General features: G+C 41.6%; 1 protein-coding gene across 4 annotated transcripts in view; it reads right to left on the bottom strand.

Moving 5' to 3' along the window:
* RAB28 (RAB28, member RAS oncogene family) overlaps positions 1-25,316 on the bottom strand; it is a 131,941-nt gene that overhangs the window by 43,809 nt on the left and 62,816 nt on the right. For 2 of the 4 annotated variants that reach the window (XM_087724636.1, XM_087724634.1), the window contains one exon: positions 17,108-18,240. The exons of 1 other annotated variant lie outside the window; for it this stretch is intronic. Coding sequence is in view for 2 of the 3 variants with exons in the window: in XM_087724634.1 (XP_087580760.1) it covers positions 18,148-18,240 (93 nt within the window). In the remaining variant the exon portion in view is untranslated. One more of the 4 variants, XM_087724635.1, reaches the window with a different exon arrangement.

The raw sequence follows: 25,316 nt of genomic DNA, 5'->3' as shown, positions 1-25,316 counted from the left end.
TTAACCACTGCGCCACCTTGGCTCCTATGCACCTCACCATTTGGGAAATCCTGTTGTAAACAGAAGGCATTTTCGTTTTGCAGAAGTTCCCTTAACACAAGAAAGAATACATATATAGGGCCTAGGAAGCAACTCTAGAGAGGGGATTCCATTAAAAAAATCCAAGTAATATCCACCAAACATGGGTTTCCCTCGGCCTTGGCTTAGGGTGAGTGGCAAGCTTCTTCTTGTTAAGTACATTGATCTGGATAGTTTTTCCTTTGTGGAACACACATCACTTTTTTTCTCCTTCTGATACACTTTTTCTACTGTTTTTATTTCTATAAGCCACCCAGAGCCACCATGGAGGCAGATACATAAAATATATAAATAAATAAGTCATAAAATTGTAATGGAGAATCACGTATCACTGGCCATCTAATGGTGTTTACTGCTTATGACAGTAGAGGACTTTTCCAGACACTTGGACTTGGACTTGGACTTAATCTTCGTAAACGTCAATGTCCACCAGGCAGTGACCATTGCATTGTGAAGGCCAAAGGCAGAACATCACGGATTACAGAGTTGTTTATCCGTGTGTTGTCCTGCCATTGGATTCTCAGCTTGTTTCACGGTTCCGTCGCCATGGGAACCAACACTCCCCATTTATCCGGGCTTGTGACCGGCTATGGTTTCCCATAGGCTGGGTTCCCAGACACTTGAGTGGATGGAAGCAGATTACAAAATATCTGCAAAGAGCAAGAATTAAATTCTTGTACATCATGGTGGCGTGATAAAATTAGCCCAAAGCCCACCTTAGTCCAATTCTCAGGGAGGTAAACCAGATGCCTCTGAGATGTCAAGTAAAAGACGTCCACTTGTTCCCCTGAATCCACCTCTAGCCTGGAGATAAACATGCTAGACCCCCATAAATTGATCCAGTCCTGCTCATTAATTCTGGTTCTGGGATGCTAATAATACATGAGAATATTTAGCAATTTTCCAACACAGAAACCACTTCCCAATCTAACTGAAGAGCAAAGTGAAATCTTTGTCAGTTCAAACCACTCTCATGGGCCCACAACTTAGAGTTGTTTGTATTTGCATTATATACAAATTAGAAGTACTATTATCTCTCCATAAGTCTACACAATATAATGGTTTGGGTATGTTTTCTTAGGCATTTTGTAGTTTTATAGGCCCTGGGCATTGTGCCCAATGATCGCCCAGTCTGAGCCCATGTAGCTTTGGTTTCCACTAGAACAAGATTGCATTAGAGAACTCACTCCAGTGGGAATCTTGCTCATCAGGGCAACATAGAAATTCTTAAGGTCATTGCTTCAGATCTCTAGTCTCACATCCAAGATTGGTCAACGGAAGAGCAGGGTGATGGAGGGAAGTTTTTTGTGGGTACCTTGGAGCTTATAAAGGAGTTCATGTAATATATTTAGTCTGGAATTTCTAATGTTTGTCTCTTTATGTAAAAAATGAAGGCAGAGAGAATATACTCTAATGATCATACAGAAGCATAGAATTTTCCTTCCAGCATATATGCATCTATTGAATTTCTAAACAATGAAATTTTCCTTGACGGCAAAACGACAGTTTTTACATTAAGCAAGCGCTTCTCTCATCTCTTCCCCTTGTCTCTCTCCTCCCTTCTTTCTTTTTTATCTCTTGTTTATTCAATGTTTGGACTCCAGGAAACCAATTTCTAAGCTGCAATATCTCAATCCCCCCTCCCCAATGACTGATCTGGGGAAATGATTAAACAGAGAAAATTATTCACATGAAGGTTTAAAGCTCTAGTTTTTCCTTTCCTGAAAGCATTCTGTTAAAAAAATCCAAATAATATCCACTAGAAGCACATACTGTCAAATGTAAAATGTCAAATTGAAGTCTAGTCTAAGTTCAAAACCAGACTGTAGATCTATCCTTTACTCTACAAACACATTATTTAGATGACATCCAAACATGATTAATAACCAAACATGATTAATAACAGGAGAGCAAATGTTAATAGCTTAAGAATCTCCTTTGTTCTCTGTATAAGGGATCCTTTAAAATGTACTATAATTTCACAGTGATAAGTAAGCGCTCTCGCCTAAATTATCCAAGCATTATACTTTAGTTGCTACAGAAGCCTCCTTCCCGTGTAGAGTTTTACTGAGGGATTGTTTGGCAGAAGATTTCCATATATGGGCTCTAAGAGAAGCAAAGGACAAAGGATGTCCTTTGCCAAAACATTTAATCCAAACTCCTGCTCTGCTTCCTGTACAGCTTTGGAGTTATGACAGATCTACTTCATAAGATCTCCATTTCCAGAGCAAAGGTGTGCCCTATGTCTTGCTTTAGCAAATGATGCAGGATATCTATTTCAACCCCAATGTAGCCCCAATGTTAGTTGCAAAGTCATGTCTGACCCATTGCGATCCCATTGACAATGTTCCTCCAGGCCTTCCTGTCCTCTACCATCCTCTGGAATCCATTTAAGATCACACCTACTGTTTCAGTGACTCCATCCAGCCACCTCATACTCTGTCGTCCCCTTAATCTTTCCCAGAATTAGGCTCTTCTCCAGGGACTCCCTCCTTCTCATTAAGTGGCCAAAGTATTTGAGTTTCATCTTCAGGATCCTGCCTTCTAAAGAGCAGTCAGTGTTGATCTCCCCTAGGACTGACCAGTTTGATCGCCTTGCAGTCCAAGGGACTTGCAAGAGTCTTCTCCAGCACCATAGTTCAAAAGCCTCAATTCTTTGGTGCCCCAATAGGCTGTTTTTAGTGGTGCAGCAATGAAAGAAGTTGCATTTTATTATGTCCCTTAGATTTAAAGGTCTAGAGACAACGGGGAACATTTTTGTATTTAAGATTGGAGTTAAAATTAAAGTGACGGTTAACGTCATCACTATCACAAAGTTGTTTGATATTTATAGGTTTGATCTCTTTCAAAAGGTCATACAAATAGCTAAGACTATCTGTTTTTATATGCAATATTTTATGTACAACAGACATAAATATAAGGGGAGCTTTGATTCAATATTTTTTATTTTTCTATTTTGTTTATTGGCTATGTTGTCTGGTTGTTTTTAATTATGTGAGCTGCCCAGCATCACAAATCTAAAATAGGTAGTTATGCAAATTAAATAAACAAGTGAAAACCAAATTTACAGATTTGTTCAACTTTTATCAGTTTCTGAATTTAATACTATTTTCTCCAGAAACCCCTTGGCTATGCAGAAGTTAGTTCTGTCTAGTTCACTTTTCAGATTTCTTTGAATGAAAACAATCTTGTTGGGAAGATCTGACAAGTATTGCATTACGGACTTTTAATGGGCCTGTTTTCTTTGTGCAAACAAAAATGTGATAGCTTCATTGAGGTTGATGCCATGATTGACAGATTTGAAAACCACATCCAGTTGCACCCCCAAATGTCCATGATCAACTGATCCTGTTTTCCTGTTTGCATGAAAGGAATTAACTGTACTCCAGAAAACTTTACAAAGAATCCTTAGGAAAATGTGCCCTGTTACATCTCTAGTGCCTTACACATACTTATAGAAACAATTTCAGGAATCACCAAACCAGAACTTTGGAGGGGTTCCCTTGAGTGTGACCTCTTGATTAATGAATGAATTTTATTTGAATGAAACTTCCTCAGCGACCAGCCTCTCTTAGAACACACCCAGGTCTGAATACCCAAGAACAAGCTAACATTCAATAGAAATCTAGTCTACACCAACCATGTCTATAGTTTTCAGTTTTTCTCATAATATAAATAAAAGAATTACAAATATTGCAATATTTTCAAAAGCACTGTGTGATTTTTAACTCATTTGCCAAAATTGGAATATTCTTATAACTTTTTTTTAACTTGCTAAAAGATGATTCTGACGGTGAGATGGAGCACTGCAGATGCCTGCATTCAAAAGCCCACTTTTCAATCAGAGACAGCAACTGAATGAGTCTCTTACTGGTTCATGAAACTTTTTAAAAGAGAAGCCCCTAGAGTGATCTCATCTGGACTGTGACCTTTCCTTTCAGCACCTCCATGACTTTCCATGCTTGAAAATGTTTTAATTTTTCACTATTTCCTCTGTCAAAATGACTGTTTTCCTAAGACTGGGGTCTGGAGGCTGCACAACAGTGGAGATGCACTCCTGCTGCAACAAAGAGGGCTGTCTATTATGGGTTTGGAGGACCGCAGGAGTTGGCAGTTACTGACCCTGTGATGTATTGGAATGTCCATTTTTCACCTCCTTGGCTTCTCCACAAGTTTAGCAGTGGGGATAGTAGCTGCCCACTAAGCATGAACATTCCCACCATTAAAGCTGCTCTAAAGTGGGCTGAAATTGTGCCTCTGAATCCAGTCATTTTTCCACAGAAATACCTTTGGTGTAAAGTTTTCTCTATAGGAAGAAAAACAGATCTGCACATACATTTTTGAACTGCCACTAGTCTTACTATATATTGACATAGGAGGGCACTCACATTGGGGTGCTTAGACAGTCTGCTCACAATGGCTTTGATATTCAATAATATCTGTCTTAAGAGTGTTTATTCATAGGTTCAGACATTAGAACAGTGTGTAATTATTTAACAACTAGGATTGCAACTTGTCTAGAAAGATGGCCAAACTCTGTGCTGTAACAATAGTGGACAGATCTGAGTGAGCTGTGAATGGGCCCCTAATTTTTTTTTCTTTTGGTTTATAACTGAACATTCTTTACTACGTAAGTGTTGTGACTCGGCTAGAGCCTCGGGAGCTGTTATCAGACTCTGACAGTGAGGGGGATTTTGAGTCATGTTTGGAAGAGGAGGAGGGTTCTGGACAGGGGTCTGCCTCCGAGCAGGGCTCAGAGAGACTAGTTGGTCCCCAGGTAATGGCTGAGACTTGGGCCAGTGGGGAGGACATAAGAGAGACTGAGCCTTGGAGCAGTGGAGAGGAGACAAGAGAGGCTGAGCAAGAACCCTTCTATGAGTATTTTCAGGATGCACGTAGGAGACGAGCTGACCGTAAGGCACAATGGAGGACTCCGAGGAGGTGATTGCAACCAGGTGTGCCTCATTAGAGGCTTCCCTTAGGGATAAAAGGACTGGTGGTGCCACACCCTCCTCGCAGAAGTCAACGTTCCTTGATCCTGGATTGTGGTTTCTTTGCTGTGCACTTCGAAAAGTGTTTTGACTTCTGTAACCCTGATTCGGAGAAACTTTGGGAAGAAGGGCTTTGCTTCCGTTTGATTCTTCTTGTATTTACCATAAGAGAGATTTCTGTTTGAGACTGTTTATCTTCTGGCAGAGATTTTAATTAGTTTAGTTTGGCTCGCAGCCATTTTGAAACTGAGAACTGATAAAGAGAATTCCCTTTCCTTTTATTTGCCTGTCGTCTGTTAACAAGTGAAGGAGGGGGGAACAGAACAGTAAGGAAGAAACATTCTCTTATGTGCTCTATGATCTAATAAGATATCATTCAATTTCATACATACCTAAATGCAACTAAAGAAAATCTGCATATTTGCCCTTTCCACAATCCAGCTCAACTCCTTTGAATTGGAAGTCATGCAATAATCTCAGGGAAAGAGCACCAGGAACAAACTGGACATTGTTACAGCTGAGACATCCATATCTTCCAAATATGTTCCTTAGGCAGTCCTAAGTAAAGTTTATTGCTATGTTTGCATGTAATAGAGAAATGATAGAACAGTCTTGAAATGGATGGCTGACCTTGCTATCAAATTTTAAAGTGTGCTTTTGCTGTTGCAACCATTACCGCTTCTCAGCTTGCCAATGAACCAAGTGGGAGGGGAAAGGGAAGATGGAATGTAGACCCCAGACCTCAAGAAGACAGCAGTGAGAACCAAGGACACTTCAGCAGGTGTTTGCCAAAGTCTTTTCCCCATAACTTTTTCCCATAACAATACGAGACTCAATTGGACAGTATGGCCTGGCCTAATTGGGGTGGGGGGAGGAGAATCTATACTTTAATTATGTGTGTTTGCACAGGAATTAGTCAGATCTGGCTTTGCCCTCATCTGTGACAAAATGATGTACTCAGTAAAGTTTTGCATTGGGAGATTGGATCGTCTCGGCCGTGCTCGCTTTGGTTGGGTTCGTCAGTTGGAACGTTGACATTAAACCAGGTCTGCCAAAATTAAAAATGACAAAGGAGTCCTGGGCTCCTGCAACCTGTCCAGCTACCTACCAGAAGAGCTGTGAAGACCCAGGAGAAGCTGTCCGGGGTGGAATGTAAAGGCCAAGGCCAGGACAGCCCTAGCGGCCAGATGGATTTCAGCACCCTGATGGTGGTGACCCGTTCAAAGGGACAAGCAGAGAAAACTGAACAGCCGGCAGCATCGGAGGAGGCCATAGCAGCTGGGGGATTCCATCAGGCAAGCGAGGAGCTATAGTGGGGTGGGGTGCCAAAGGTGTCTGAAGCTGAGTTCCCTCTGCTTTCTCCTGGAGCAGCATTTGCCAGGGACACAAGATTGAGAGAGAAAAGAGCAGCGGAGTGGGAAGAACTAGTGGAGTGGATGTACCTGGCAGTCTGCAGCAGCCCATCAGTTGAACAGTTGAGAGCGAGGTTCATCAGAATAGAGTTATGGGGAACAGAACCGGCACAGCAGATAGCCCAAGCTTCCAGCCCAGGATTCAGTCAACCTTCGGCGACTCTCCACGTCTGTTGCCTCAACCCTGGCTGAGGATGGGGGGAGCGGCAGCTGATGGCAGTCCATGGGGATCTGGCTGCTCCCAAGGCTGTGGTTCCTCTCATTCTCAGCCGGGGTTGAGGCAACAGAGGTGGAGAGTCGCCAAGGATTGACTGGATCCTGCTCCAGAAACTTGTGCTATCTGCTGTGCCAATTCTGCTCTGTGTAACTATTGGAGAGCAAGGCATCGCTGAACCCCAACATGTGGCAACCCAATCACACAGGAATGCCAGGTGGCCCCAAGCACAACTGGCAGCAGCGGGCACACAGCCCTGTCCCTTTCCCTACAGGATGGGACGGTGGCAGGCATACAAGGGCACCCCAGGCCCTATCAAAGCCCCTGCCACGTTCAATGGAAGTCCGGAGAAATTGGCATTCTTCCTGAATCAGGTGTGGGTTCACCTGGATCAATATGGACCAGCCTACTTAGATGATGTGGCTTACGTGAATGCCATCAGGCAAACCTAAGAGGGAGAGGCAGCAAAATGGTTGACAGGCCTTGCATGACGAAGGGGCTCCCGATGCCTTCTTGGGAGAGTTCAGAGCCCAATTTGGAGACACTACACTAGTCCAATGGGCATCCATGCCATCAAGCAAGGGAGCAGAACATTGCTGGAATACATTTATGAGTTCCAAAGGCTGGTGGGGAGGCTGAGGCACTGGCTGGAGTGATTCCTGGTCCACTATTTCTGAGACTGCCTGAATAAGGAGTTATAACACATGTGTATCTCAAGGGATCCACAAGTGGATCCACAACTGGTACCAGCTGTCAACAAGCGTGAAGCTGGACCTAATGGAATACAAACTGCAATGGAATATAAATGGCATGGAAGAACACAAGGCCACCCGAAGAGGAGCCAGGAGACGTGCCCGCTGGGAAAGAGAAATCCCACTGTGAGGGCCCCTATCCCTCCTGAAGCCCCAAGGTGTGGATCTAACTTATGCTTCCTATGTGGCCAAGAGGGCCATCGAGCTGCAGCCTGCCCAGCACCACCGCCCATTTCAACCCTGCAAGTCCCGAACCCAGTGAAACCAAGGAAACCGTCCAAACAGGGAAAGGAGAAGTTGCAAATGGCATGCAAAGTTGTAGAGTTCTTCCCCCACCCCAGAAGTGAAGGGAGAGGGAAGGAGTATCCCCAGCTGAGCAACGATCTATGAGAGCAACAATGTGGGGAAGATGACCCAATGGTAAGTGAGACCATCACCCCCTATTTGGGAGTGAAGGGAGTCATAAAAGCCCCAATAGGCTCAGGGTGCACAAGATGCTTAATCAACCAGCAGACAGTGCAGAAGTTGGGATTACGAGTGAGAAAGTTAGGCCAACCCATGAAATTTGAGCAGGTTGCTGGCTCCATTGTAGGGGCTTGCCCACCTCCTACCTAACACACCAGTGTACCTAAAGTTAGGAACCCACGAAGAGACCATTCGGTTCATGGTCACCCCAAAGATGGCAGAAGCTATGCATACTGGGATTAGCCTGGTTTATCAAGTGGAAACCATCGTGCACTGGGAGGGAGACATGTACCAATGATGGGGAAAGGTAACAACCCCCTGAAAAGGAAGTGGGGCAAGCCAAACCAGCAGAGGGGAGAGAGACTTGAGTGCATAAAAGCGGCATCCAAACTGGCACCAAAAGTGCAAACCATCCCCAAAGAATACCAGGACTTAGCGGGAGCATTCAGTGAAAAGGAATGCAATGTCCTACCCTTCCACTGTCCCACAAACTGTGCAACTGAGATCCTGCCAGGGGCAAAACTACCAAAGCCCAAGATGAACGAGATGGAGAGACGTTGGGCAGTAAGTCGGGAAGGAAATCTTTGCAGGGTGGTGGGCACTGCTAATGTGGAGACAGTTCCTAGAGGGCAGTAAAATCACTTTCAAAGTATGGCCTGGAAAAGGGGAAAACTACATTCCCAAAAGGCTACGAACGCAAGTCTTGCAACGCAGCCATGATGCAGTCACTTTGGGTTCCTAAAAACTCTACACTTGACCAAACAGCAGTTCTAGTGGCCAGGCATGAAAAAGGACGAAGAAAGCTATGTAAAAAGATGTACTGTATGTGCGTCTATGAAAGGGAGACCAGGAAAAACTCCCAGACTGCTACAAGAAAGTGAGAGAGCCAACCTGGCCATGAGAGGAAATAGACATGGACTTTATAGTAGAACTCCTGGAGAGTGAGGGGAATAGTTTAATCTGGACTGTAGTTGACCTATTCTCGAAGCAAGCTCACTTTGTACTTGCCCGAGCCTCTTGTCAGTCCAGAACCTAGCCAGGATGTTTTTGTAGTTCTACCGACTGCACGGAGTGCCGAAACACATCTCAAACATCAAATTGAAATGGATATAGAGAAATGGAAAAACGTACAGCTATCACTAATGGGAAGAATAGCGGTAATTAAGATGAATATATTACCAAGAATATTATTTTTATTCCAAACAATAACGATAAAACTTGGGGAAAAGTACTTCAAAAAACTAAATAAAATAATCGGCAAATATATCTGGCAAGGAAAGAAAGTGAGAATTAATATAAGAATGTTACAAGATTCAAGGATTAGAGATGGATTTGGTGTACCAAATTGGGAATCATACTACCAAGCAGCATCTCTAACGTGGATAAAAGAATGGATATTATCAAGAAATGCAAGGTTATTATCCTTGGAGGGACACGATATGCAACTGGGTTGGCACACATTTTTGTGATATGGGAAAAATAGAATACATGGTAATTTTCAGAGACACTATGTAAGAATTGGTTTATACGCAGTATGGGAAAAAGTGAAAGAAAAGCACTATATGGAAGTACCAATGTGGCTTTCAATGGTGGAAGCTTTGACACATCCGAATATTAGTAGTATGAAAAAGGTTATTATGTACAAAGATAAAATCACAGCACAGGGAGAACTAAAATAGAAGAAAGTGTTAGAAGAACAAGGGATTGATATAGGACGGTTTAAAGAAATGCAAATACAAACAAGATTATGAGAAGGCTGTTAAAGAGTATGGTTTTAATATGGAAAATTCAGATTAAATAGGATACTCATGGGAACGGATGAAAAATGATTTAAAAATTGTATAGTTACTTACTTAGAATAAATTTAGAAGAAGAGGTTAAAGAAACAATGAGACAGAGGGGTCCAATTTATGGCCAAATTCTGGCAGAAATTCATAAGGCTAATAACGTCTTCCCAGGGGCTCAGTTCTGCATTTCAATTGAGCATGAATGGAGCCGTGGAATGAGCTAACACAATAGTGGAGTAGTACTTACATTGCTATGTCAACTATGAGCAATCAAACTGGGCAGAACTCCTGCCATTTGCTGAAGTTGCATACAACAAGGCAGTGCATAGTAGCACTGGACTCACCCCTTTAAAAAGCTACAGAGGTGGAATTTGTAACTATGCCATCAGTAAATCTAAGAGAATGGGTAGATTCTCTCCAAAAGATGGAATTATTGAGGCATGCATACTGATAATTAATAAATGCAGTTTTGTTGCCTTAATTTCATACAATTGTCGGTAACATTCAGTTTGTCTAATTCTTCAGCAAAGCAAAAATTCAGTATTGGCAATTTAGAGCAAGACCCAAGGATTTTGTGTAATGTACATGAAGCTAAACAGAGACTGTTTTGGAGCAGACTCAAACTACTCGATATCAGAATAGAAGGCAAAAAGATTATAATAATGTGAAAGGGAGGGAGGTAAAGTGGTACTAATACTTCACATGATCTTCATCCTATCCCGCTGTTAATGCAGCCTAGGATTGCATTGGCTTTTCTGGCTGCTGCTGCACACTGCTGTCTCATATTTAAATGACTGTCTACTAGGACTCCAAGATCCCTGTCATAATTACTGCTATCTCTTCTGACTTGTTCAAGCTGTTCAAGATGAGAGCAATAGCAGTAGCACTTAAGACTTACATACCACTTCATAGTGCTTCTAACAGCCTTCTCTAAGTGGTTTACGGAGTCAGCATATTGTCCCCAACAATCTGGGCCCTCATTTTACTGACCTCGGAATGATAGAAGACAGAATTAACTTGAACTAGTCAGGACTGAATGTCTGACAGTGGACCAAATTAACCTGCAATAATGCATTCTAACCACTGTGCCACCACGACTCTTGATCACATGCAAAACCCTTTGCTTTCAGTGAAATGTATTTGATCCCCTGCAGCAGAAGCAGAAGCAAAACTTGCATGCAGGTGAAAAATGATGTGACTTGTCTAATTGGCAAGCCTCAATGGAAACTTAAAGCATTAGATTCAAGGGAAATTGTCCTTTTGGGGGTGATGGAGAGAATAATTCAGAGCTTTACTTAAAGAACTTTGATGGTTAATGTCATGCCCCTCAGCATATAACAGAACAGTGAAATACAGCTACCCAGTAAGGGGGGTCCAGGATAGCAACTCTACAGAGGCCTGCTACCCTGCCAATGCTTGCATATGGTCATACAGCAGTCTCTACAGTCAAGCACCTCTAGAAGACACCATGTCACAGAGCTGGGCATCTTCATATAAGACAAAGTCTCAAGTCTTTAGTTCGTCCAAACAGTCATCAGCAAGTAATGCACTTTCCATTGCCAGCCCAAAGGCTGAAGCAGCAAAAGCATGAGCAGCGTTTGCTGAACAAGCAATGGAAATGAAAAGGAAAAGAGAGGAGGGGAGGAGGCAATGTCGGAGGATGGGAGGATCCAACATTGCGACAATACAACGTGCAGTCTCGACAGTCCGATACTGCCGTTGACACTTTTGCCACTGGACAGTGCAGTTGGACCTAAACCGTCCTGTAGAGACAATGAACAGGAAGACAAAGCCTTGCTGGTCTCAGGGACATCGCAAAGTCCCTGATTGACCCAAGGGAAGCGCTTCAAGTCGGCGGCAAACAGGCAGTCCTAGGCTGACGAAGTCGGAGACGGTTCCGGAAGGAAGGAAGTGAAAGTGAGTCTATCTGGTGAGGGTTTTTTTTCTATTCTGAGAAAGATTGTCCAAAGAAACTTTTTTTAAAAGATAAATTAGTCCTTTAAGTAAAAGAATAAAGTGGCGAATTTAATTTTTATTGGACTGCCTTGGAAAGTTTTTGTTTTTTTCTTTGTAACGATATTTTGTGGATTTAAGTGATCGTAATGTTTCCTGTTTTTCCTCTTAAAGTGAACGGATTGATTTTTTTCTCCTCCTCTATTCTTTGTCACCTTATCTTTTGGCTTGAACTAAAATCTTCTTTTTTATTTTAACAATTCTTCCTACCATTTGTTATTAAATTCCATTAAAGACAATTAAAGACCTTTGTTTTCCATAAGCTTGAGACAAGTATGTAAAAGTGGAATCTGCCACTCGGAAGTCAGAGTCTGGAGGTTTTTTTTGAAACAATGTATCTTTTGTTCTTTCTTCTTTGATCTCACTGACTTTGTAACTGAAGGGTTTACAAAATCTGATAAAGAGCCAAGGGCACAAATTGTTTTCGCAGATGCTTTTGGAAAATATTTTGGCAAGGGAAGGAAAAGGAAAGAAAAAGATAGAACCCTTCTTCTTTGAAGAGTACAAAAGAACTTGTGCTTAAGTCAACTTTACACACACACACACACACACACACACACACACACACGAGGCTTGGAAGGCTAGAGTGGCAGTGGCTATCAGATTCCTTTTTTCTTTTTCTCTCCTCCTTTTTTTGGGAAAAATGGATCAATATGCAGATGAGGAAACCTTAAAATTTTGAAATATCCTGGCTGGAATTCAAAATATATTGGAAGGATTTGGGAGATTTGAGAAGAAGTTGGATAGGCTATTGTTTCTCACAGCAAAAGATGATGGGGTTGGAGCCCCAAAAATTAAAGAAGAGAATGAAAATATAGACGATAAAGACAAGACAATAGATGAACTTATTAATGGAGCAAACATGGGTGAAATTGGAAAGAAAGGAAGATGGAAAAGTGAATTTGACAATTTGGAGCTTTATCCCAGATTTCAAGATACAGGAGGAAAAAAAGGGTGATAATGATGGAGTTAAGAAGAGAAACCTTTTCAGAAATAAGTCTGACAACCAAAGACAAGCTAATTTCAATAACAATTCAAGGGCAACAAGATTATCTGAGAGATCTTTCAAGCAATAAAGTGTGGAGAGAAGTTTATAAAAACTTTATAAAGGAGTTAAAAAGAGAATTGACACAACAACTGGCAAGAGAGATAAGACTGTTTTGCCACTGGAAAGATACAGGTTGATAATGAAAGTTGATGATAAAAAGTTAGTTAATTTTTGGTGATTAATAAGTAGGAATTTTAGTATTTTGTAGATTGTTTTAGATTGTTATTAAATGTTTATTCGTTAACATATAATTAACTATAATTAACTAGAGCCGAGGTGGCGCAGTGGGTAGAGTGCAGTACTGGAGGCTACTTCAGCTGACTGTTATCTGCAGTTCGGCGGTTCAAATCTCACCAGGCTCAAGGTTGACTCAGCCTTCCATCCTTCCGAGGTGGGTAAAATGAGCACCCAGACTGTTGGGGGCAATATGCTGACTCTGTAAACCGCTTAGAGAGGGCTGAAAGCCCTATGAAGCGGTATATAAGTCTAATTGCAACTTGCATAACAATAATGAAATGATAACCTTAACTAGTAACAGTAACTTGGATATAAATTGTAAATTGGGACTTGGGGAAAAGACCTATAAATGTTATTAATAAATTTTTGTTTAGATCTTGTTATAAAGGTGTAATTTCTTTTGGGTCTGATAAGAGGAGATGTAATATAAATAGCAAATAATTTTTAGCTAACTACAACAATAACAAGGAAATGTTAATGGATAATGTTCAATGATATATACATGTGTTGTATTGGTAAAAGCAAATTGGATACAAGCTTTAAATAGTGAGTTGGGGGGAAAGGTGGGGAATGCTTACATATCTTGTTAATTGATTTTTTTTCAGAATAAAGGTGTAATGTTATTGGAGGTTTATTGAAATTGCGAATGAATGCCAGTTGGTGGTTGTGTCTTTAAATACAAATGATTTCAGATAAAAGCACGTTTAAATAATTGTAGTTAAATGAGAATTGTGGTACATTGATAGTAAAATACATAAAGATTTTTGATTTAAAATATATAATTCAATACGAATGAAGTATAAGTAATGATTGTGGAAGAAACGCATGAAATGCATTTGTAACCAATCGACATGCTTTCTACAAGATGTAATGAAGGGTGGTTCTTTTTTTGTGTTTTCGTTCAATTAAAACAATAAAAAAACTTTTCAAAAAAAGAGAGACCACGGTTAGAAGCTGAAAGAGTACAGAAAGAATCTGAAAGAATGCAGCAAGAGGCATCCCTGGAAATGCAGAAAGAAGCAAGCCTAGGGAGACTTGCCATAGAGAAAGAAGTAGCAGCTACCACAGCTGAAGTTAAAGCTCTGTATATTCTGATGCCGACTGCAGTAAACTCAGTAAAATGCTTGGGCCAGAAGCTGAACTCCAAGATCCTCTACAACGCACTTCAATGATGCTGATGCTGCTGCTATGCTCTTTGGCCAGGTTGCTCATGGTGTGTACAGGAGGGCAAAGTGAGTGGGTCAGAGGGAAGCCCATTCCTTCTCCACACAAGCTGAGGATGCTTTGTAACCAAAGCATCCTCAGCGATAGGATGGGAGACCACCAGGAGAGGTCAGGAGGCGGGGACAAGGAGATGGAAAGGGCTGCTGGAGGCCAAGTGCTAAGGCAGGAATTTTCTTCTTTCCTCTTCTTTCTCTTCCTTCTTTTTCTGTCCCCTCTCCTTTTTCCTTCCTTGCTCTCTTCTCTTTTCCTTCTTTTTCTTTCCTCTTTTCCTTTCTCTTTTCCTGTCACTTCTTGGATGCTCAAATGCAAAAGGGGAAACATTTCTCCTTTTGTTTTGTTTTGCTTTTAGTTTGTTTTGCTAGCCCTCTGCTAGTGAAAACAGAGCTCACAGGCCTCCTGTATTTGTTCTGGGTTTATCCCTGGCACACCAACTAAATTCTTCCAGAAACATGATGCAGAGAACAGCCCCTAATACATTCCTACTGGTGCGGATCCACTCGGTACCTGTCAGCAGCTAGAAGGGTTCCACCACAAAACTGTGGACGACAAAATCGCGGTCGACGAAAGCGCACGTTTGACGTCATCACAGCGTGACGAAAACATCGCACTGTGATCGAAAAATGTAAAAATAAAGCGAAAACCTTACCCTAACCCCCCCAAACCTAACCCTAAACCTAACCCTAACCCTTAACCTAACCCTAAATCTAACCCTAAACCTAACCGTTAACGTAACGCTAAACCTAACGCTAACCATTAACCTAACGCTAAATGTAACCCTAACGCTCTAAACCTAACCCTAACCCTTAACCTAACCCTAACTCTAACCCTAACCCTTACCTTTATGTGAATCGGCTTGCTTTAATTTAATTTTTATTTGAATTTTTAATTTTTTTCGTCGTGCTGTGATGACGTCAAATGCACGCTTTCGTCGATCGCGCTTTTGTGGACCGCGGTTTTGACGGGTCACGGCTAGAAGTTGATCTTTCCTGTGAAATCTTAGAGGGGACCCATATCTCATCCCTGCTACCCCATCTTCCATTTGTCCTTTGATAGGGACATATCAGTGTTGGGATTGTAGCATTCCATGCGATTAGAACATGACACTTTTCACTCTCAATGCATAAAGTTGAGAGCCCATTTGCCACCACTGTTACCATCTGAAGATTCAGTGATACCAGGAAAGGGAGCCTTTGTCTTTCATGGAAACTAAAGTTCTCAGGGAACTCTGGGATTCTGCAGAATAGTTTGAAAAGCTCTGGGGTGGAGTCTTCGGCTCCTCCAAAACTGCAGTGGGCAAGACAGTAAAGTGGGCCAAAGATAGAGCTCTACAGTGATTTGGAGAGGGATAGGATATTTACTGGTATGAAGAGTTCCCTGTTAATATTCCACCACTAAAGTTGTCCTGATTTATGATAGCTCTAGCTCTTAATAGCCAAACACCAATGGAAAGTTCTCTCTCCATCAATAGTCTAGTAAAAGGGTATTCATTTTGTAAATACAAATATTAGCAGTAATTTTATGGTAAAGTACTTCAAAGTGGGAAAAACCAGAAACAAGAAAAAATGATTGTTTCTTCTATTTTAACAAGTACATAATCACAGTCCAGTTTAATGAGATTTTTAATCATGTTTCCCTTCAAAATTGTTTTATGAATAAAAATGCTAGAACTTTATTTTTTCGGGATGACCTCATGAATACATGACTGAAAATAACTGGTCCTAAAAGGCAGCCAATATTAAACATCACAAGAATTAAAGTGAGAATCTAAAATGTTACTTAAGTTGAATCTGGAAGATGAATATGTTAAAAGTTTGTATGGTAAAAAGAGCAAAAATATTTGGTTACAACATAATGCTAGACCAACCAATGGATGAACCAGTGGTTTAACATTTACTTTGAATTACACTTTGAAAGAAAACTTTTATAAAATTATGTACTGCTAGTATTTGACTCCATGTAGACTGACAAAAATGTAAAACTGACACAAAAGTGTTGTAAACGCAACCAAAATCCAGGTACCTTTTCTCATATAGTAATCTTGTAAGTATACTAAATCATATTGGACAAATATAATAATGACAATGGAGAAATGTTTCAAACACAAATATTAATGAAACCTGAAGCCTTTCGTCTAGGTATCACGGACAAACTAATAGAAAAACAGTTTGGAACACTATTTCTTTACTTGGTAACCACTGCAAGACTTGTTTATTCTAAGCATTGGAAGGAAAGGGAGATATTTACTGTCAAAGAGAGGATTTTAAATTAGCAGAGATGGCAAAATGTACTGCTTTGATTAGCAACAATAAATTAGACAATTTTATAAGAGACTGGAAGCCATGCATGGTTCTACACATTAAATGCAATAATAGACGGTCATCAGAGGGATTTGAAGATTAGCGTTATCTTTTGGGGTTTTCACTGGATTTTTTTTACATATATCTTGTGAAGAGATGTTGGTTCAATTCAATATTAGGCAAATTGATTTCCACACCAGTGAAATCTGCTTACGGAATATATGTAGCATTTTTGTTAAATATAGATTGGAAAGTTTATAACTATTTGTAGACCTATGTAGAGGAGAACATATTGGGGTTTTTTTATGCATCTTTCAGCATTCAGCCATGGTGGCCTTTTTAAATGTTTAATGTTAGATGTATTTAATATTTGGGTTTTTTTCTTTTTTGTATACATGGTTTTTTGTTTTGCTGGTGTCAGATGTTTGTTAGTTTGTTTTTTCTTTCTTTTTCTTTGTTTTGTATTTTATATTTTGAGATAAAGAATAAATAAATATGTTTAGGACTAAAGGATTAGAGTGAGAATCTGTCTCCTGGTTCTAACAAGAAAAAAGACAAAATGGACAAAATCAAAGAGAGAAAGCCAAAGTATTTTCACTACATTGCTTTATTTCACAATCTCTTCTCATCCCATTTAATTTACATGTTGCATTCACCCTTCATACATTCTGACAATATATGTAAAAGTATCTCTACACAAAATCAATCTCCATTACTGAAATACTATTCAGAAGAATATACCATATTTTTCGGACTATACAGCCACCCTAAAAAAGTGGGTGGAAATGTCTGAGAGTCTTACAGAGCGAATGTTGCCAAAGCCTCGCCTACACACCGGCCCACACCCTTCAGCCTCTGCCTCTCAGCAATTTGCCTGCTTGCAGCAAACAGTCTGGTCAGTTTCAGCACAGCCTGATTTAGAATGAGCAGCTGATTGGTGGTTGGGTTGGCCTCCCAGAATACCAATGATCAGCTGTTCCAGGCTCTGGGGATCGCTGCCGCCTATCACCACCTCCATGTGCCCCATTTTTGACCTCTGCATGTTCCATTTTTGGCCTCTGCATGCCCATTTTCTGCCTCCACACGTCCCATTTTCCATGCATCCCATTCTATGGCAATTGGTTGTGGCAATCCTCACTGCTTGGAATGGACCGCAAATGGGACGCACATAGACCACAAATGGGGCGCGCGTAGGCCCAAAACAGGACATGCATAGATAAAAAACGGGACTCGTGGAGCCTGAAAATGGGGCGTATGGAGGCACCGCTAGGAGGCGGCAATCCCGCAGCCTGGAACAGCTGATCATCGGTATTCCGGGAGACCAATCCAACTGCCAATCAGCTGCTCGTGCTAAATAAGGCTGTGCTGAAGTTGACCAGGCTGTTTGCTGTTTGCTGCAAGGAGGCAAATTGTTGGGAGGCAGAGGCAGATTTTTTTTTCTTGTTTTCCTCCCCAAAAGCTTGGTTCGGAACATCTTGTAGTCTGAAAAATACGGTATATATTGTATATATACAATATATATATACTTGTAAATGTACTACAGTCATGTTCCCTGTTAAAACAACATTCCCGGCAACTCCATTGTTGGGCGAAGGCAGCCAAAGGAGCACTGTACAAAAAAGAAAATGCTCACTGAATTGTACACATTGAGCTCCGAGGAGAGTGAACGCTTCTTGTTTCAGGCTCCTGGCTATAGTTTACAATATCCGCCCTCACTACATTCTGTCAAAAGAGAAGAAAAGAAAAACAGAAGAGGTTAAAGCAAGTGAATCCAAAGGGGGGGGGGCTGTTTCAAAGTGCTAATAAAATATTTCACAATAAAGATCATGCTATGAAATGTAGAGCATTAAAACAAGTCAGACATACTGCATTACTTTTCTCTCAGAAAACATGCATAAGGATTTTGACAAAGGACAAAATAAGAGCATCTTGAATGCTTTTATACATAAGCAATGGTGAGAGTCCTGGCTTCTTTATTCCATTGAAGAGGTTCTAGCCCATAAAATTTGTCAGTTTCTTGGGCATTTTTTCTTTTCACTATTAATGAGTACTAATGTACACTTATCAAACAGGTAGCAAGGAAGAAGGTGAATGCAGACACAAAGCAGGTTATGTAGAAAGTAAAGACAGGATCAGTCCAAAATGACTCAAATGTTTACATAGCAATGCACAAAATATGAGGAATAAACAGGGTGTCTGGGTTCCAAATAACATACTCATAGCAAACAAAACTCTGAGGCAGATAAATTCCTCAAAAAATAAGTTTATTGGATCTGTTGTATTGGCATGGACTGGTGAAAACTGATTCTGAATATTCCCATGGTTCTCACCTAATTAAAATTAAAAGTTTGTCAGAGTCTGAACCTAGAAGGAAGACAAGCTGGAACTGGAGTCAACAGAGATAAAGGGGGTGGCTTGGTTGGCTTGGGGGGGAAATGGGGAGGAGCAGGCCCAGTAAGGCCAGGGCCTTTCAGGATTGGGACGGCTTGTAGGCAGGGAAGGAGAGGAACAGGATGACCATCTGGGAGCATTTTGGGAAATTTGGAGCAATAAAGGGGCAGCTTGAGTGCCAGCTGGCTGTGTTACCTGTTTTATGCCCCGGGTCATCACAAAAGTATTTTGTTTTGAATATACTACCCTATCTATTCCCCCCTCCTTGTGATTTTACCTGATAATGTGTCCCCCACCATCCACAATTGGTTTTGGGGCTGCCTGATCTACCAGCCTGATCTGGGACCCTACTGCTGGCTTTAACAAGCTACTGTGAAAGACTGGGTGAACTTTCCCTAGCAAGTGGGGGAGTTTAAGCTGCACGGTAACAGGGTTTATCACTTTCACTATAGGAAAAGGTCCTATAAACTTTGGACCCAGCTTCTTGCAGGCTTTAATTTTAGGTATTTTGTGGATAGGCAGTCCTTGCTACCAACTTGGAATGGTGGATGGGGGGAGAAGTGTTTGTCAGCTTGACTTTTACGCTGCTTCCCATAAGGTGCATTCCCACACTTCCTTCAATGACTGCATCCATTCACTTAAAGACATGGATGAGGGAGGGGGGTTTCCGGGCAGTTCAGGCATGGGGACAAACTCCATGCTGGTGGTGACTTGGAAAGGGGTCAAGCCTACTATACACCTCATTATTGTATGCCACCTCAGCAAATGGCAGCAACTCTGCCCAGTTGGACTGCTGCTGGTTGACAGAACACCTTAAACATTGCTCAACCATGGCATTCATTCATTCCGCCGCCCCATTTGTACTTGGATGAAAAGTTGACTGAGCCCCTCTGATGACTGAATGGATCGTATGAATTCCCTCCAGAACTTAGCAGTGAATTGGACCCCTCTGTGAGAAATGATTCTGCGGGGAACCCCATGCAGGTAAAACAGGTTTTACAAGTTTTATGAAAAAAAATGGCTAGTTTTTTCACGGAGGGAAGCCCAGGACCAGCTATAAAATGGGCTTCCTTTCAGAACAAATCTATCATGGTCCAGATGATTATATTCTCTCTGCTCTTAGGAAGCCCAACAATAAAATCCATAGCAATCTCTTCCCAGGGTTGGGATGGGTCTGCCACTTGCTGGAGTAACCCAGTGAATCTCCCTGGCCTTTTCTTCATGGCTGCACAAGTGGCACAACCTTTTATATAGTCATTTATGTCCTTCTTCATCTTTGGCCTTCTGGCCAAAAGCAGGGGCTTCAGGTAGCCAAAGTACCCTGCAGCTTAGAATCGTGGCTCTTTTGCAGCACTTGAAGTCACAGCTGTTGGCATATACAATTTGGATCCTTTCCAAGCCAGTCCATTCTTGAGGGTTAGTGCTCCCTTGTTGGTGCTTCCTTGTTGTTATACCATGGGCCTATTGGCAGCTTGTCCTTCAGTCTTAAAGTACTGTGCCCAGCGAACCTGTTTCAGAGAGTGTTAACGTCTCTAAGTTCTTATGATCAGTCCATACCTCAAATGGCTACCTTCAAGGAACTCCCTCCAGGTCACTAGGGCCCATCGGACTGCATAGGTTTCCTTCTCCCATACCACCCACCTCCTTTCAGTGTCTGTGAGTTTTTTGGAGGTGAAGGCACAGGGGTGTAAGTTGCCATCTGCGTTCTTCTGTAGGAGAACTGTAGTGACTGCAACATTGCTGGCATCATCTTGGATGCTGGCAGTCTATCATGGTCTTGTGGAATTCACATTTGACAGCTTTGTGTACAGCTTAACCATGAGGAATTTGTTCAAGACCTGGCACACCAATTTCATATGCTCTTCTAGGGTTTCACTGAAAATGAAAATGTCATCCAAGTAGACAAGGACACCTTTATAGAGGTGCTTGTGCAGCACCTTATTTATCAGTGGCATAAAGATTGCTGGGGCTCCAAAAGGCATCACTGTTGCGGCCCACCAGCAGCCAGTGGAGCTGGCAGCAGATTCGGACATTGAGGAGGTTGGGGAGGAACATGGGCCAGTCCTGGAGTCTGGGGAAGGCTCTGACGAAGGCTCCGTGTTGGAGGCAGAGATGGGACCATGGCTGTCTCACAATTATCAGCTGCCTTTGGACTCAGACATCAGTGAGGCAGATGAACAGCTGGAGCCTGTTCCCAGTGTATGCATGCACAGAGTTGCCAGACAAAGGGAACAGCTAAGGAACAAGGGTCGACTTGGGAGTAAAGCCACAGGTGGATGGTGAATGGCCCCTCCCATAGGGAATAAAAGAGGAGCAAAAGGGGAGGGGTGTTTGCAGGAGAAAATTAGTTCATTCTTGCATTTTTCCCAAGTATTGCGGCATCTGAAAGATATCGACCGGACCACTCTCCAAGCCTGATAAAGATCAGTAATTGTGAACTATTTTGAAAGACTGTGGGCCGGATTTATATGGTCTAGAGTGTTCTTACCTCTGGTGGTACACTGCACATACTGCACAAATTTAGGGAGAACAGACTTTAGATAGGCTTGATTAAAATCCCTAATTAATCCCTAACTAATTTAGATTAGTTTCAGGAATGTGAAGATCTGTCCGTGAATCTCAGAGGCTCTGTGCCCAGTCTTTCCTTGCACAGCACCTCATTTGGAAAATATTTACATGGATCTTTCCAAGATAGATAAGGTCTGTAGTCATAAATATTCATTTGAAAGACTGTTTGCCAGGCCTTGCTAAATGTGAATGAGAGGCATTCACATTCATTTAATAAAAGGGGTTTTGTCAGGACCAGGACTCTGCCTCGTGCTTTTAGGGGAAGCCTAGGTCAGAACAGCATATAACAATTCAGTGAACAGTAACACAGGTTTTATCCCTTTCAAGGTGGCTATGGGGACAGAGTTTGTGCTTATGCCAGAGCTCCCACAGGGACCCCATCCTCAGTATCATTAGCTGATTAGATTGGTATTTTGAAAGCCATGTATGTGAGGCATTGGAGAATCAAGAGGCAAGCAGGTCAGAAAGGAGCCCCCAGAGAGAATTTAGAGTGGAGGATATGGTGTATTTGGTCACGAAATATTTGAACCTGAGGCAACCTTCCATCATTCAAACTGACATGAATGATGTGGCTGTGAGGGCTATTAGTACAGAAAAACGAACATGGCTAGCTCCAACCCTGAATTTACAGTTCTAAAAAACTATCAGACACCGAACAAAGATGGGCAGAATGGGAGAAAGAGACTTATGCAGTGCGCTGGGCACTTTTAACCAGGAGGCTCTTCCTTGAGGAAAGTAAGGTGCCTCTTGAGGTATGGACTTATTATAAAGACCTGGAGGCACTAAAAATCCCACGGAGGCCCTCACCCAAGCAAGTGCAGTGGGTGCAGGGGAAACCTTCAATATTTAGTGGGTTGGAAGGAATTCCCGACACCCAAAATGAATGGGTTGACCACCGCCACATTAGGGCCTCTAGACTTTTTAAACATTTTCATAACCAATAGTCTCATAAACCTAATTGATTTTTTTTTGTTTTTATATTTTTCTCTATTTATTTTGTTTTGTTTGTCGCTGCTCAGGGGGGCAGCATGTTACGTCCACCATCCTGTCCTGCCCTTCTGTTGGAGGGGAGGGAGGGAGGCTGGCATTATTTGCATGATTTCGCTTTTGCTGCAAGCTTGGGAATCTACGAGGGAGATTGTCTTCGGAGATGAAGCAGACGCCCTCACAGCCAGTTTCAGTCTGGTTCAATGGCTGTCTTGAGTGACCTCTTATCTGCCTAGCACCTCAACATTCTCAAAACAACCTTGCAGCATCACATTGGCTGTTGGTGGACTGGTCAATAGAGTTGGGTTTGGGGAATGAAAGAACTGCTTTGTGCAGGAAGTTCAGATTCTGCCTGACTTTACTGCAACCATTTTCTCTCAGTAAATGATCTTTTGATTCAGTTCAATGGAGTCAATAGTTTTACTTTCCTGAGGGACCAGCTGGGGCAGGTCCTTACAGTTTCCTATAACAAAATGAACAGATCCGATTGGTGGACGTTTTGGACTACGAGTGGCCTGTAAGAAAAGCTACGCTTGCTTTTGCGTGGGAAAATCAGAGCTAGTTTTGCTTCTTTTGTGCCATTGTGGTTTATTCAGTAAAGTTTTATACTCTTGGTAAAATGATGTCCCAGGAGTTTCTTTTTCTGGATTCACCAAATGGACAGTTGACAGTAAGTTTCTGTAAGCACTGTCTAGGCCTTGGTTGAGCAATGCCTTGATTATAGCTTGCTGGAATATTGAGTCAAACATCTTTCGTAGTCAATGAAAACTGCATGGTGTACTCGTTGTGTCTTTCAATGACTTGCTGAAAAATCTGGATGTGATTATGCTGTAGCTACTTCTGAACCATGCCTGCTTCTTTGACTGTACACCCTTTAATGTTCTCAATATTCTTTTTCCTATCATCTTGGGGAAAACCTTCTGGATGACTGAAAGAAGGCTTATTGGGCAATAGTTCTTTAAATCATCTTGCACCCATGCATAGGTATTTTTTGTTCTCTGAGACATCTTGAGTATAGTTTTGCTAGTATCCTGGGTAAACCGTGACAACCAGCTTCCAGCATTTCAATTGTAATGCAGTCATTTCCTGAAGCTTTGCCATTTTTCACTGATTTATGGCACTCGATACTTCCTCTACTTGGATGTCTAGCATTTCCTCTTTCCTGGGTGTTGTTACTTTTGAGTGATCTTGATCTTTGTATAGCTCTGAATCGAATTTTCCAATATTTCTAACATTTCCTGTCTTGTTCTACACGCAGAGCCATCTTCATGTTTTAATGCAAATATCTTCTTTCTTGAATTTATAAACTTGCATTTTGGTCTATTAATCTCTTTGTTTTCTTCAATTGCCATTTTCACAAGCTTCATGTTAAACTGTGTTTCTTCTTGAATTTGTTTTCTTATGGTCTTGAAAAGTTCAACGTACTCGTTTATTATTGAAATTTCTGGTATTCTTCATTGTCCATTGATTTTTCATTAAATCTATAGTTTAATCAGGGATTTTTGACTCTGCAAAGTAGTTTTCAGGCTGTGCTATAGATATAGCAGATTCAAGGAGGGTTTTTTTTTTACTATTTGTTCATTTTGGTCCATAATGTTCATCTCTTCCAAATCCTGCAATAGAGCAAAGTGATTTGATAAATTTCAAAACTGCTGTCCTCCTCTAATAGCTTATCACTGTTTTCAGTTTTCATGACATTTTTATCATTTTCATATGTTCTTTTTGACAGTCTTGGCTTTACTTTAGCTCATACCATTCTATGATCACTTCCAACGTTAAAACGACTGATGACAGTACAGTTACAGAATATGGTTTTATCACTTGACATGATGTCAATTTCGCTTGTCTACCCAGATGGATTCTTCCATGTCCATTTTCTACTAGCATTTTTCTTGTAAAATGAGTTCATGATATAAAATCTACTAGGTTGTTACCTCTATTATCTTGTCACCACTTCCATATGGGCCAGACGCTTTTTCTTCAGTTTTTGTTCTTTCTATTCTTGCATTCAAGTTATCCATTAGTATTTTGTATCAGCATTTTTCTTTTCTTGAAGGTAGACTACATTGTCATAAAACTCTCCGACCTCTCAGAGCTTATTGGTGATGCATAAACTTGAATGATTTGAAGCTTGCATTGTTTGTTGGGGCTGCCCCTGAAGAGTGTTCGAAGACTGCAGTTGGTCCAGAATGCAGCCGCGCGAGCGATAATGAGTGTACCTAGATACACCCATATTACATCTATCCTCCGCGAGCTGCACTGGCTCCCTATTGGTCTCTGGACCCGCTTCAAGGTGCTAGTCGTTACTTTTAAAGCCCTACACGGTATTGGACCTGGCTACCTGAGAAACCGCCTCCTGCCATTCACCTCCCAATGACCAATAAGATCGCACAGGTTGGGCCTCCTCCGGGTGCCGTCGACCGGACAATGCCGGCTGGCAGCTCCCCGAGGGAGGGCCTTCTCGTTCCTTGTGGAACGAGCTACCTGCAGAGATCCGGACTCTTACCACTCTCCCGGCCTTCCGTAAAGCGACCAAGACCTGGCTGTTCCGGCACGCCTGGGGCTGTTGATTAATATCCAGCCCCACTTGATTGAATGGATGATATCTTATTTTTAAATAATTGTATTTTTAATACTTTTATGTTTTTACTTTTGTTGTGAGCCGCCCAGAGTCCCTTGGGAGTGGGCGGCATACAAATCTTATTAAAGTTGCAAAGTTGTTCAATTAAATGATGCATTGGGCTTCTCTATTAGATAAACTTTCAAATTTTACTAGTCTTTCAGCTTTTGGTTGATGAGAAAACCAAATCTGCCACATTGTCCACCTTTGGTACTTATAACATGGAGTAAAT

Source organism: Thamnophis sirtalis, unplaced genomic scaffold (genome assembly GCF_051295495.1).
Source record: "Thamnophis sirtalis isolate CommonGarterSnake01/CBP01778 unplaced genomic scaffold, rThaSir2_p1.2 scaffold_10, whole genome shotgun sequence".
NCBI classification, from domain to species: Eukaryota; Metazoa; Chordata; class Lepidosauria; order Squamata; family Natricidae; genus Thamnophis; species Thamnophis sirtalis.
Note: the sequence above shows the minus strand (reverse complement) of the source record. Positions and strands in the feature narration are given on the sequence as shown.